This window comes from Pristiophorus japonicus, chromosome 19, assembly GCF_044704955.1.
Source record: "Pristiophorus japonicus isolate sPriJap1 chromosome 19, sPriJap1.hap1, whole genome shotgun sequence".
In the NCBI taxonomy this organism is placed as follows: Eukaryota; Metazoa; Chordata; class Chondrichthyes; family Pristiophoridae; genus Pristiophorus; species Pristiophorus japonicus.
In genome coordinates, this window is record NC_091995.1 from 6,889,827 (window position 1) to 6,905,133 (window position 15,307).

The following is a 15,307-nucleotide window of genomic DNA, read 5'->3' on the forward strand; positions in this document are numbered from 1 at the left end:
TGATTATTGGTGTATGTAGTCCCCACCTCGGGTACAGTGTTTGAGATCGGGGAAACAATGTGACTGGTGGTGTATGTACAGTCCGCACCTCGGGTACAGTGTGAGAGATCGGGGAAACAATCTGACTATTGGTGTATGTAGTCCCCACCTCGGGTACAGTGTGTGAGATCGGGGAAACAATGTGACTGGTGGTGTATGTACAGTCCCCACCTCGGGTACAGTGTGTGAGATCGTGGAAACAATGTGACTATTGGTGGATGTACAGTCCCCACCTTGGGTACAGTGTGTGAGATCGGGGAAACAATGTGACTGGTGGTGTATGTACAGTCCGCACCTCGGGTACAGTGTGAGAGATCGGGGAAACAATGTGACTATTGGTGTATGTAGTCCCCACCTCGGGTACAGTGTGTGAGATCGGGGAAACAATGTGACTGGTGGTGTATGTACAGTCCCCACCTCGGGTACAGTGTGTGAGATCGTGGAAACAATGTGACTATTGGTGGATGTACAGTCCCCACCTTGGGTACAGTGTGTGAGATCGGGGAAACAATGTGACTGGTGGTGTATGTGCAGTCCACACCTCGGGTACAGTGTGTGCGATCGGGGAAACAATGTGACTATTGGTGTATGTACAGTCCACACCTTGGGTACAGTGTGAGAGATCGGGGAAACAATGTGACTGGTGGTGTATGTACAGTCCCCACCTCGGGTACAGTGTTTGAGATCGGGGAAACAATGTGACTATTGGTGTATGTACAGTCCCCACATCGGGTACAGTGTGTGAGATCGGGGAAACAATGTGACTATTGGTGTATGTACAGTCCCCACCTCGGGTACAGTGTGAGAGATCGGGGAAACAATGTGACTATTGGTGTATGTACAGTCCACACCTCGGGTACAGTGTGAGTGATCGGGGAAACAATGTGACTATTGGTGTATGTACAGTCCACACCTCGGATACAGTGTGAGAGGTCAGGGAAACAACGTGACTGGTGGTGTATGTACAGTCCCCACCTCGGGTACAGTGTGTGAGATCGGGGAAACAATGTGACTGGTGGTGTATGTACTGTCCACACCTCGGGTACAGTGTGAGAGATCGGGGAAACAATGTGACTGGTGGTGTATGTACAGTCCACACCTCGGGTACAGTGTGTGAGATCGGGAAAACAATGTGACTGGTGGTGTATGTACAGTCCACACCTCGGGTACAGTGAGAGAGATCGGGGAAACAATGTGACTATTGGTGTATGTACAGTCCCCACCTCGGGTAGAGAGAGAGATCGGGGAAACAATGTGACTATTGGTGTATGTACAGACCACACCTCGGGTACAGTGTGAGAGAACAGGGAAACAATGTGACTATTGGTGTATGTACAGTCCACACCTCGGATACAGTGTGAGAGGTCAGGGAAACAATGTGACTATTGGTGTATGTACAGTCCACACCTCGGGTACAGTGTGTGTGTGTGATCGGGGAAACAATGTGACTGTTGGTGTATGTACAGAGTCCACCTCAGGTACAGTGTGTGAGATCAGGGAATCAATGTGACTATTGGTGTATGTACAGAGTCCACCTCAGGTACAGTGTGAGAGATCGGGGAAACAATGTGACTATTGGTGTATATGCAGTCCACACCTCGGGTACAGTGTGAGAGATCGGGGAAACAATGTGACTATTGGTGTATGTAGTCCCCACCTCGGGTACACTGTATGATCGGGGAAACAATGTGACTATTGGTGTATGTACAGTCCACACCTCGGGTACAGTGTGAGAGATCGGGGAAACAATGTGACTATTGGTGTATGTACAGTCCCCACAGTGAGAGAGATCGGGGAAACAATGTGACTATTGGTGTATGTCGTCCCCACCTCGGGTACAGAGTGTGTGATCGGGGAAACAATGTGACTATTGGTGTATGTTCAGTCCCCACCTCGAGCACAGTGAGAGAGATCTGAGAAACAATGTGACTGGTGGTGTATGTACAGTCCCCACCTCGGGTACAGTGAGAGAGATCTGAGAAACAATGTGACTATTGGTGTATGTACAGTCCCCACCTCGGGTACGGTGTGTGAGATCGGGGAAACAATGTGACTGGTGGTGTATGCACAGTCCCCACCTCGGGTACAGTGTGAGAGAGATCGGGGAAACAATATGACTGTTGGAGTACGTACAGTCCCCACCTCGGGTACAGTGTGAGAGATCGGGGAAACAATGTGACTATTGGTGCATGTACTGTCCACACCTCGGGTACAGTGTGTGATCGGGGAAACAATGTGACTATTGGTGTATGTACAGTCCCCACCTCGGGTACAGTGTGAGAGATCGGGGAAACAATGTGACTATTGGTGTATGTACAGTCCCCACCTCGGGTACAGTGTGAGAGATCGGGGAAACAATGTGACTATTGGTGTATGTACAGTCCACACCTCGGGTACAGTGTGTGAGATCGGGGAAACAATGTGACTATTGGTGTATGTGCAGTCCACACCCCCTCGGGTACAGTGTGTGAGATCGGGGAAACAATGTGACTGGTGGTGTATGTACAGTCCACACCTCGGGTACAGTGTGTGAGATCGGGGAAACAATGTGACTGGTGGTCTATGTACAGTCCACACCTCGGGTACAGTGTGAGAGATCGTGGAAACAATGTGACTGGTGGTGTATGTACAGTCCACACCTCGGGTACAGTGTGTGAGATCGGGGAAACAATGTGACTGGTGGTGTATGTACAGTCCACACCTCGGGTACAGTGTGTGAGATCGGGGAAACAATGTGACTGGTGGTGTATGTACAGTCCACACCTCGGGTACAGTGTGTGAGATCGGGGAAACAATGTGACTGGTGGTGTATGTACTGTCCACACCTCGGGTACAGTGTGTGAGATCGGGGAAACAATGTGACTGGTGGTGTATGTACAGTCCACACCTCGTGTACAGTGTGTGAGAGCGGGGAAACAATGTGACTGGTGGTGTACGCACAAAGCTCACCTCGGATATGATGCTGTCGAGTTTCTTCTTCAGGAGGGAGTTCTCCCGTTTGAGTTTCTCGTTCTCGCCGAGTGCCTCCCGCAGTTTGCCCTCCAGACCCTGCAGGTATTCCTTCTTCTTCTTGCGGGACTGGCAGGCTGACTCGCGGTTCTTGATCATTCGCTGCTGCCGCTTGAGCAGTTTGATCTGAGGAGACGGAATTTTACATCGTCTCACATTAGAAAGCACAGCACAGAGACAGGTCATTCAGCCCCACTGATCCGTGCTGGTGCTGATGCTCCACACGACCCTCCGCCCACCCCTCGTCATCTCACCCCATCAACATTCCCTTCTTTTCCTTTCTCCCTCATTTGTTTATCCAGTTTTCCCTTTAAATGTATCCATGGCCCGAAAATACTCCCCTCCTTCCCCCCCGCCCCCAAATCTCTCCGACTCTCCTCTGTTGAGACTCTGCTTAAAAGCAAGCGCTTGGTCACCTGTCCCATTATCTCTTCTTGTGAATCTTTTGGTCTGATTACCTTCTTGTGTAGCGTCTTGGGATTTGCACATCGATTGGTGACAAATGCCTTTATCTACAGAGGCCTAGAAATCCCGGTCCAGGTCTTCCCGCGGGCGATCGAGTGAAAAAGTTTTTAAGCTGCGCACCTGCCTGTTCCTGCTGCGCCCACTAGAGATCCCGGTCCTGAGGCCTCCTCTCCTTGCGCATCGGAGCACGTGCACGTCGGGACGTCTGTAAGCTGGAGTCACATGGCTCTGGGCAGCCAATCAAGGTACAGTATTTTTTCATTCATTATAATGGGAACTCTAAGTTGGAGATCCCATTATGATTGAGAAACAGCCCCTCCCCCAAACACCCAAACAAATAAAAAAAATAGAAAAATACACTCCACATTTAAAATTAACTTAAATTGAAGTTATTTATGTCACGTAAAAAATATCTTTTTCCGATTTTTTAGAAAGTTTTAAAATTATGGTTTAAAATAAACTTACCTTCGTGGGCAGTGTTTTTAAACAATGAAGTGATTAAAAAATTTTATTTTACAATGTTTTTGTACGTTTTAAAACACTTACGCCTGTAACAGTAGACTATGTGCCTGCTTTTATCAGGCGCAAGAGTTTTGAGGACAACCGCTGGGCAAGATACGGGTAAATACCGCAGTCTTGCCCTCGCAATTGTCCTCGATCCAGAGATGCGGAGGATCTGTCGACCTGGAGCTTGACCGATCGGGAAAGCCGACTTTCAGTGCATGCGCATTGTGCCCCGAAAACCGGCTTTTGGGAGCCTTCCTGGGTCGGCACACACCCCGTACACCCCCCATACGGACTCAGGGAGCCCGGGGTTTCGAGGCCAGAATATATTACATGTTTATTTTTTTAATGGTTCTGCTGCTCACTGCAACTCGATGACTTGACGGAGGCCAAGCACAGTTAGGCTTCCCATCACCTCTGGTTCAAGAGGTTGGCAAGCCTTGGACAATAGCCACAAATGGTGAAGAATTTCTTGCACTTCTATTACGCCTTTCACCATCTCAGATATCCCAAAGAGCTTTGCAGCCAACCAAGTACTTTTCAAAGCGTACTCAAGTGTCATAACGTATGAAACATGGCAGCCAATTTGCGCACAGCAAGGTCCAACTAACACAGCAATGAAATAAATGACCAGAAGTGATGTTGGTTGAGGGATAAATATTGGCCCCAGGACACAACATAACAAAAAGGAGCAGGCCCTACTGCCCCTCGAGCCTGCTCCGCCATTCAATGAGATCATGGCTGATCATCGACCTCAACTCCAGTTTCCCGCCCGATCTCAATATCCCTCGATTTCCCTAGTCTACAAAAATCTACCTATCTCAGCCTTGAATATATTCAGAGTCTCAGCCTCCACAGCCCTCTACGGCAGAGAATTCCAAAGATTCACAACCCTCTGAGTGAAGAAATTCCTCCTCATCTCTGTCTTAAATGACCTACCCCTTCTCCTGAGACTGTGCCCCCTAGTTCTAGACGCTCCAGCCAGGGGAAACAACCTCTCAGCATCTACCCTGTCAATCCCCCTCAGATTCTTGTATGTTTCAATGAGATCATCTCTCATTCTTCTAAACTCCAGAGTATAGGCCCATTCTACACAATCTCTCATCATAAGACAGTCCTCTCATCCCAGGAATCAATCTAGTGAATCTCTGTTGTACCACCTCCAAGGCAAATATATCCTTCCTTAGATAAGGAGACCCAAACTGTGCACAGTACTCCAGGTGTGGTCTCACCAAGGCCCCGTACAATTGTAGCAAGACTTCCTTATTCTTATACTCCAACCCCCTTGTAATAAAGGACAACAGGCCATTTGCCTTATTGCTTGCTGTACCTGCATACTAGCGTTCTGTGTTTCTTGCACAAGGACACTCAAATCTCTCTCAACACCAACATTTAAAAGTTTCTCACCATTTAAAAAATATTCTGCTTTTCAGTTCTTCAAACTTAACCTTGCATTTCTCTCTATTATACTCCATCTGCCACCTTACTGCCCAGTCACTTAGTCTATAGACAGTGGATGGGCAATGGCAGACATTTAGAGACTGCATGGATGAACTACAACAATTGTACATCTCTGTCTGGCGTAAAAATAAAAAAGGGAAGGTGGCTCAACCGTGGCTATCTGGAGAAATCAGGGATAGTATTAAAGCCAAGGAAGTGGCATACAAATTGGCCAGAAATAGCAGTGAACCTGGGAACTGGGAGAAATTTAGAACTCAGCAGAGGAGGACAAAGGGTTTGATTAGGGCAGGGAAAATAGAGTACGAGAGGAAGCTTGCAGGTAACATTAAGACGGACTGCAAAAGTTTCTATAGATATGTAAAGAGAAAAAGGTTAGTAAAGACGAACGTAGGTCCCCTGCAGTCAGAATCAGGGGAAGTCATAACGGGGAACAAAGAAATGGCAGACCAATTGAACAAGTACTTTGGTTCGGTATTCACTAAGGAGGACACAAACAACCTTCCGGATATAAAAGGGGTCAGAGAGTCTAGTAAGAAGGAGGAACTGAGGGAAATCCTTATTAGTCGGGAAATTGATGGGATTGAAGGCCGATAAATCCCCAGGGCCTGATGGTCTGCATCCCAGAGTACTTAAGGAGGTGGCCTTCGAAATAGCGGATGCATTGACAGTCATTTTTCAACATTTATAGACTCTGGATCAGTTCCTATCGAGTGGAGGGTAGCCAATGTAACCCCACTTTTTAAAAAAGGAGGGAGAAAACAGGGAATTATAGACCGGTCAGCCTGACCTTAGTAGTGGGTAAAATGATGGAATCAATTATTAAGGATGTCATAGCAGCGCATTTGGAAAGAGGTGACATGATAGGTCAAAGTCAGCATGGATTTGTGAAAGGGAAATTATGCTTGACAAATCTTCTGGAATTTTTTGAGGATGTTTCCAGTAGAGTGGACAAGGGAGAACCAGTTGATGTGGTATATTTGGACTTTCAGAAGGCTTTCGACAAGGTCCCACACAAGAGATTAATGTGCAAAGTTAAAGCACATGTGATTGGGGGTAGTGTGCTGACATGGATTGAGAACTGTTGTCAGACAGGAAGCAAAGAGTAGGAGTAAATGGGTACTTTTCAGAATGGCAGGCAGTGACTAGTGGGGTACCACAAGGTTCTGTGCTGGGGCCCCAGCTGTTTACATTGTACATTAATGATTTGGACGAGGGGATTAAATGTAGTATCTCCAAATTTGCGGATGACACTAAGTTGGGTGGCAGTGTGAGCTGCGAGGAGGATGCTATAAGGCTGCAGAGTGACTTGGATAGGTTGTGGGCAAATGCATGGCAGATGAAGTATAATGTGGATAAATGTGAGGTTATCCACTTTGGTGGTAAAAACAGAGAGACAGACTATTATCTGAATGGTGACAGATTAGGAAAAGGGGAGGTGCAACGAGACCTGGGTGTCATGGTACATCAGTCATTGAAGGTTGGCATGCAGGTACAGCAGGCGGTTAAGAAAGCAAATGGCATGTTGGCCTTCATAGCGAGGGGATTTGAGTACAGGGGCAGGGAGGTATTGCTACAGTTGTACAGGGCCTTGGTGAGGCCACACCTGGAGTATTGTGTACAGTTTTGGTCTCCTAACTTGAGGAAGGACATTCTTGCTTTGGAGGGAGTGCAGCGAAGGTTCACCAGACTGATTCCCGGGATGGCGGGACTGACATATCAAGAAAGACTGGATCAACTGGGCTTGTATTCACTGGAGTTCAGAAGAATGAGAGGGGACCTCATAGAAACGTTTAAAATTCTGACGGGTTTAGACAGGTTAGATGCAGGAAGAATGTTCCCAATGTTGGGGAAGTCCAGAACCAGGGGTCACAGTCTAAGGATAAGGGGTAAGCCATTTAGGACTGAGATGAGGAGAAACTTCTTCACCCAGAGAGTGGTGAACCTGTGGAATTCTCTACCACAGAAAGTTGTTGAGGCCAATTCACTAAATATATTCAAAAAGGAGTTAGATGTAGTCCTTACTACTAGGGGGATCAAGGGGTATGGTGAGAAAGCAGGAATGGGGTACTGAGGTTGCATATTCAGCCATGAACTCATTGAATGGCAGTGCAGGCTAGAAGGGCCGAATGGCCTACTCCTGCACCTATTTTCTATCTTTCTATGTTTCTATCTATATCCTTTTGCTGATGCTGTGTGTTCTCCTCACAGCTCAAGGGCACAGGGACATCGAAGTTGTACGTATGTTATGGTTCTGTAAATGCATTGACTGTTTGGCAGCAGAATTTGCTGAAAAGCATTTCTATGCTGCTCGCCCCAGCCATAACTACACATGGGTTTTCTTCCTCACAGTGTTAGCCCCCTCCGCCAGCTGCTGTACTCACATCGATCTCTGAAGAGTTCGCTCCGGTCTGCGCTGGTGCTGGCACGATTGGTTTGGTGCCAGACTTGCTGATGGTGATCCCATTGCAGATGCCATTGGGCGGCTTGCAGTTGGCGGTGATCCTGTTAATCACCCCATTCACTGCTGGTACCTTGATCAGTCCCTGCACAGGAATTCTCACCAGCTCGGACTGGGAGAGAACCACTGTCTGCCTCGACACTGGTGGGGAGAAAGGCAGCATTAAGTACAAGTATCCTCCCAAAGACTAGATTCCTCTTACCATAAGAACAGGAGAAATAGGAACAGGAATTGGCCATACGGCCCCTCGAGCCTGCTCCGCCATTCAGTATCATGGCTGATCATCGACCTCAGCTCCACTTCCCTGCCCACTCCCCATAACCGTTGACTCCCTCATCATTCACAAATCTGTCTATCTCCACCTTCAATATATTCAATGACCCAGCCTCCACAGCTCTCTGGGGCAGAGAATTCCACAGATACACGATCCTCAGAAGAAATTCCTCCTCATCTCCGTTTTAAACTGAGAAATCTAGAACTAGGGGGCATAGTTTCAGAATAAGGGGCTGCCCATTTAAAACGGAGATGAGGAGGAATTTCTTCCGAGGGTTGTAAATCTGAGGATTTCTCTACCCCAGAGAGCTGTGGAGGCTGGGTCATTGAATATGTTTATGGTGGAGATAGACAGATTTTTGAACGATGAGAGACAAAGGTTATGGGGAGGGGGCAGGGAAGTGGAGTTGAGGCCAAGATCAGATCAGCCGTGATCTCATTAGAGCGCGAAATCGGGAGGAGGGGCACAGCTTAAAAAGTGCCAGTCCAACTGACCTGGGAGGCTAAGAGGTCAAAAGATCCAAAGTGTGACGTCACGGGAAAGCAGGAAAGTGATTGGTTGGTTAGTTTTCCTCTCTTTTCTTGGGCATTGGTTTAAATTAAGAGCTGGGATTAAAAACTAAAAGTTGAAAACTTCAAAACCGAATGAATTAAAGACATTAGAGATGGCAGGGCAGGCGATGTATCACTGCTGTTCCATGTGGGAACTGGTTGACCCCCATTGAGGTCCACGGCGACCACATCGACAATAAATGTCTGCAGCTCAAGGAACTTCGGCTCAGAGTTGATGAGCTGGAGTCTGAGCTTCAGACACTGCGATACATCCGGGAGTGGGGGGGGTGGGAGAGTTACCTGGACACTGTGTTCCAGGAGGCAGTCACACCCCTTAGATTAATTCATTCAAATTTGGTCCGTGGACAGGAGGGTGTAACTACGAGCGAGGCAGGTATGGGGGCTGAGGAGGTAGTGATGGAGGAGCCTCGGCCTTTGCTCTTGTCGAACAGGTACAAGAGGCTCTTACTCCCTTCGTGCACGAGGGCAGGGACTGCAGGGAGGATGAACAAACTGACCTCAGCACCGCAAAAGTTAAAAAAAAATGTTTTAGTGGTAGGGCACAGTATTACTCGGGGGATTGATACTGTTCTCTGTTGTCTGCTCAGTGCGAGGGTTAAGGACATCTCCTCTGGGCTGGTGATGAACCTGGAGTGGGAGGGGGAAGATCCAGTTGCCGTGGTTCACGTCGGTACCAATGACATAGATAGTAGAAAGAAAGAGGCTCTGCTGAGGGAGTATGAGCAGCTCGGGACTAAATTAAAAAGCAGAATCACAAAGGTAATAATCTCTGGATTACTACCTGAGCCACAAGCAAATTTGCATAGTGTAAAGAGGATCAGAGAAATGAACAAGTAGCTCAAAGATTAGTGTGGGAGGAATGTATTTCAATGTATGGGGCACAGACACCAGTACTGGGGTAAGAGGGAGCTGTACCATTGGAACGGGCTTCACTTGAAACATGCTGGGACTAATGTACTGGCAAAAAGGAGAAGGCAAGAGAGAACAGGGTAGTGGTGGGGGAATTGATAACCAGAGTGTGACAGGAAGGGACAGAAAATATAAAAATAAGTGTATCAGAAAGTGGGGTCAAAGCAGGGAAAAATGGTAAAAAGGCAAAATTAAAAAATCTTTATCTGAATGCATGCAGCATTCGTAATAAAATAGATGAATTGACAGCACAAATGCATTTAAATGGGTATGATCTGATAGCCATTACTGACGGTGGTTGCAAGGAACGTGCGTCAAACCAGGCTCCCTTTCCCTCAACGACTATCTGTCTCACCTGTGACAGAGACTGGTTCTCGTATTGGACTGTACAGCCACCTAAGAACTCATGCTATGAGTGGAAGCAGGTCTTCCTCGATGCCAAGGAACTGCCTATGATGATGGTTGCAAGGTGACCAAGGCTGGGAATTGAATATTCAGGGGTATTTGACAATTCAGAGGGATAGACAGAAAGGAAAAGGAGGTGGGGTAGCTCTGTTAATAAAAGATGAGAGCAGTGCATTGAGAAACTATATTGGCTCAGAACATCAAGATGTTGAATCAGTTTGGGTGGAGATAAGAAATAATAAAGGGAAGAAGTCACTGGTGGGCATAGTCCACAGGCCCCCAAACAGTAGCTGGACTGTTTTGTACAGAGTATAAATCAAGAAATAGTTGAGGCTTGTAAGAAAGGAACAGCAATAGTCATGGGCAATTTTAATCTTCATATTGATTGGACAAATCAAATTGGCCAAGCTAGCCTTGAGGAGGTGTTCATACAGTGTATCTGGGATGGTTTCCTTGAATAGTGCGTTGCGGAACCAACCAGGGAGCAGGATATCCCGGATCTAGTACTGTGTAATGAGACTGGATTAAGAAATGATCTCGTAGAATAGGATCCTCTAGGAAAGAGTGATCATAGCATGGCTGAGTTTCAAATTCAGTTGAAGAGTGAGAAAATTGAATCTCAAACCCGTGTCCTGATCTTAAATAAAGGCCATTACATAGAAACATACAAAATAGGTGCAGGAGCAGGCCATTCGGCCCTACGAGCCTGCAACACCATTCAATATGATCATGGCTGATCATGCAACTTCAGTACCCCGCTTTCTCTCTATACCCCCAGATCCCCTTAGCTGTAAGGGCCACATCTAACTCCCTCTTGAATGTATCCAACGAACTGGACTCCACAACTTTCTGTGGTAGAGAATTCCACAGGTTCACCACTCTCTGGGTGAAGAAGTTTCTCCTCATCTCAGTCCTAAATGGCTTACCCCTTATCCTTAGACTGTGACCCCTGGTTCTGGACTTCCCCAACATTGGGAACATTCTTCCTGCATCTAACCTGTCTAAACCCGTCAGAATTTTAAACGTTTCTATGAGATCCCCTCTCATTCTTCTGAACTCCAGTGAATATAAGCCCAGTTGATCCAGTCTTTCTTGATATGTCAGTCCCGCCATCCCGGGAATCAGTCTGGTGAACCTTCGCTGCACTCCCTCAATAGCAAGAATGTCCTTCCTCAAGTTAGGAGACCAAAACTGTACACAATACTCCAGGTGTGGCCTCACCAAGGCCCTGTACAACTGTAGCAATACCTCCCTGCCCCTGTACTCAAATCCCCTCGCTATGAAGGCCAACATGCCATTTGCTTTCTTAACCGCCTGCTGTACCTGCATGCCATCCTTCAATGACTGATGTACCATGACACCCAGGTCTCGTTGCACCTCCCCTTTTCCTAATCTGTCACCATTCAGATAATAGTCTGTCTCTCTGTTTTTACCACCAAAGTGGATAACCTCACATTTATCCACATTATACTTCATCTGCCATGCATTTGCCCACTCACCTAACCTATCCAAGTCACTCTGCAGCCTTATAGCATTCTCCTCGCAGCTCACACTGCCACCCAAATTAGTGTCATCCGCAAATTTGGAGATACTACATTTAATCCCCTCGTCCAAATCATTAATGTACAATGTAAACAGCTGGGGCCCCAGCACAGAACCTTGCGGTACCCCACTAGTCACTGCCTGCCATTCTGAAAAGTACCCATTTACTCCTACTCTTTGTTTCCTGTCTGACAACCAGTTCTCAATCCACGTCAGCACACTACCCCCAATCCCATGTGCTTTAATTTTGCACATTAATCTCTTGTGTGGGACCTTGTCGAAAGCCTTCTGAAAGTCCAAATATACCACATCAACTGGTTCTCCCTTGTCCACTTTACTGGAAACATCCTCAAAGAATTCCAGAAGGTTTGTCAAGCATGATTTCCCTTTCACAAATCCATGCTGACTTGGACCTATCATGTCACCATTTTCCAAATGCACTGCTATGACATCCTTAATAATTGATTTCATCATTTTACCCACTACTGAGGTCAGGCTGACCGGTCTATAATTCCCTGTTTTCTCTCTCCCTCCTTTTTTAAAAAGTGGGGTTACATTGGCTACCCTCCACTCCATAGGAACTGATCCAGAGTCAATGGAATGTTGGAAAATGACTGTCAATGCATCCACTATTTCCAAGGCCACCTCCTTAAGTACTCTGGGATGCAGTCCATCAGGCCCTGGGGATTTATCGGCCTTAAATCCCATCAATTTCCCCAACAAAATTTCCCGACGAATAAAGATTTCCCTCAGTTCCTCCTCCTTACTAGACCCTCTGACCCCTTTTATATCCGGAAGGTTGTTGGTGTCCTCCTTAGTGAATACCGAACCAAAGTACTTGTTCAATTGGTCTGCCATTTCTTTGTTCCCCGTTATGACTTCCCCTGATTCTGACTGCAGGGGACCTACGTTTGTCTTTACTAACCTTTTTCTCTTTACATACCTATAGAAACTTTTGCAATCCGCCTTAATGTTCCCTGCAAGCTTCTTCTCGTACTCCATTTTCCCTGCCCTAATCAAACCCTTTGTCCTCCTCTGCTGAGTTCTAAATTTCTCCCAGTCCCCGGGTTCGCTGCTATTTCTGGCCAATTTGTATGCCACTTCCTTGGCTTTAATACTATCCCTGATTTCCCTTGATAGCCACGGTTGAGCCACCTTCCCTTTTTTATTTTTACGCCAGACAGGAATGTACAATTGTTGTAGTTCATCCATGCGGTCTCTAAATGTCTGCCATTGCCCATCCACAGTCAACCCCTTAAGTATCATTCGCCAATCTATCCTAGCCAATTCACGCCTCATACCTTCAAAGTTACCCTTCTTTAAGTTCTGGACCATGGTCTCTGAATTAACTGTTTCATTCTCCATCCTAATGCAGAATTCCACCATATTATGGTCACTCTTCCCCAAGGGGCCTCGCACAATGAGATTGCTAATTAATCCTCTCTCATTACACAATACCCAGTGTAAGATGGCCTCCCCCCTAGTTGGTTCCTCGATATATTGGTCTAGAAAACCATCCCTTATGCACTCCAGGAAATCCTCCTCCACCGTATTGCTTCCAGTTTGGCTCGCCTAATCTATGTGCATATTAAAGTCACCCATTATAACTGCTGCACCTTTATTGCATGCACCTCTAATTTCCTGTTTGATACCCTCCCCAACATCACTACTACTGTTTGGAGGTCTGTACACAACTCCCACTAACGTTTTTTGCCCTTTGGTGTTCTGCAGCTCTACCCATATAGATTCCACATCATCCAAGCTAATATCCTTCCGAACTATTGCATTAATCTCCTCTTTAACCAGCAATGCTACCCCACCTCCTTTTCCTTTTATTCTATCCTTCCTGAATGTTGAATACCCCTGGATGTTGAGTTCCCAGCCCTGATCATCCTGGAGCCACGTCTCCGTAATCCCAATCGCATCATATTTGTTAACATCTATTTGCACAGTTAATTCATCCATCTTATTGCGGATACTCCTTGCATTAAGACACAAAGCCTTCAGGCTTGCTTTTTTAACACCCTTTGTCCTTTTAGAATTTTGCTGTACAGTGGCCCTTTTTGTTCTTTGCCTTGGGTTTCTCTGCCCTCCACTTTTCCTCATCTCCTTTCTGTCTTTTGCTTTTGCCTCCTTTTTGTTTCCCTCTGTCTCCCTGCATTGGTTCCCATCCCCCTGCCATATTAGTTTAACTCCTCCCCAACAGCACTAGCAAACACTCCCCCTAGGACATTGGTTCCGGTCCTGCCCAGGTGCAGACCGTCCGGTTTGTACTGGTCCCACCTCCCCCAGAACCGGTTCCAATGCCCCAGGAATTTGAATCCCTCCCTGCTGCACCACTGCTCAAGCCACATATTCATCTGCGCTATCCTGCGATTCCTACTCTGACTAGCACGTGGCACTGGTAGCAATCCCGAGATTACTACTTTTGAGGTCCTACTTTTTAATTTAGCTCCTAGCTCCTTAAATTCGTTTCGTCGGACCTCATCCCTTTTTTACCTATGTCGTTGGTACCAATGTGCACCACGACAACTGGCTGTTCTCCCTCCCTTTTCAGAATGTCCTGCACCCGCTCCGACATCCTTGACCCTTGCACCAGGGAGGCAACATACCATACCTGGAGTCTCGGTTGTGGCCGCAGAAACGCTTATCTATTCCCCTCACCATTGAATCCCCTATCACTAAGAGAGTATCTAAAGTAAATATTGGTCCCATAGAGGATGAGACTGGGGAATTAATAATGAGGAACAGGGAAACGGCAGATACTTTGAACAAATATTTTATATCGGTCTTCACGGTACAAGATACTAAAAATATCCCAAAAGTGGATAATCAAGGGGCTATAGGGAGGGAGGAACTTAATACAATCACTATCACTAAAGAAAAAGTACTTGGTAAAATAATGGGACTAAAGGTGGACAAGTCCCCTGGACCTGATGGCTTATATCCTAGAGTCTTAAAAGAAGTGGCTGCAAAGATAGTGGATGCATTTGTTGTAATCTACCAAAATTCCCTGGATTCTGGAGAGATCCCAGCAGATTGTAAAACCGCAAGTTAACGCCCTTATTTAAAAAAGGAGGCAGACAGAAAGTAGGAAACTATAGACCAATTAGCCTAATATCGGTCGTTAGGAAAAATGCTGGAAACCATTATTAAGGAAGCAGTAGCAGGACATTTGGAAAATCATAATGCAGTAATATATTAACATGGATAGCAGATTGGCTAACAGAAAAGAGAGAGTCGGGATAAATGGGTCATTTTCCAGTTGGCAAACAGTAACTAGTGGGGTGCCACAGGGGCCTCAATTATTTACAATCTATATTAGTGACTTGGATGAAGGGACCAAATGTAATGTAGCCAAGTTTGCTGATGATGTAAAGATGGGTGGGAAAGCAAGTTGTGAGGAGGACACAAAAAATCTGCAAAGGAATATAGACAGGCTAAGTGAGTGGGCAAACATTTGGCAGATGGAGTATAATGTGGGAAATGAACCATTTATCCCGACTCTCTTTTCTGTTAGCTAGCCAATCCTCTATCCATGCTAATATATTACCCCAATCCAGTGAACTCTTATCTTGTGCAATAATCTTATGTGGCACCTTATCGAATGCCTTCTGGAAATCCAAAATATACATCCACTGGTTCCCCCTTATCCACCCTGCTCGTTAC

At 46.4% G+C, this 15,307-nt stretch overlaps 1 protein-coding gene across 4 annotated transcripts in view; it reads right to left on the reverse strand.

Moving 5' to 3' along the window:
* The window catches only part of LOC139229683 (cyclic AMP-dependent transcription factor ATF-6 beta-like), a 174,811-nt gene that overhangs the window by 82,708 nt on the left and 76,796 nt on the right, over nt 1-15,307 (reverse strand). For all 4 annotated transcript variants that reach the window (XR_011587783.1, XM_070861201.1, XM_070861202.1 and 1 more), the window contains exons 7-8: nt 7,860-8,077; nt 2,989-3,174 (exon numbers count right to left, since the gene is read on the reverse strand). Coding sequence is in view for 3 of the 4 variants with exons in the window: in XM_070861201.1 (XP_070717302.1) it covers nt 2,989-3,174; nt 7,860-8,077 (404 nt within the window). In the remaining variant the exon portion in view is untranslated. The remainder of the gene's footprint in view (nt 1-2,988; nt 3,175-7,859; nt 8,078-15,307) is intronic.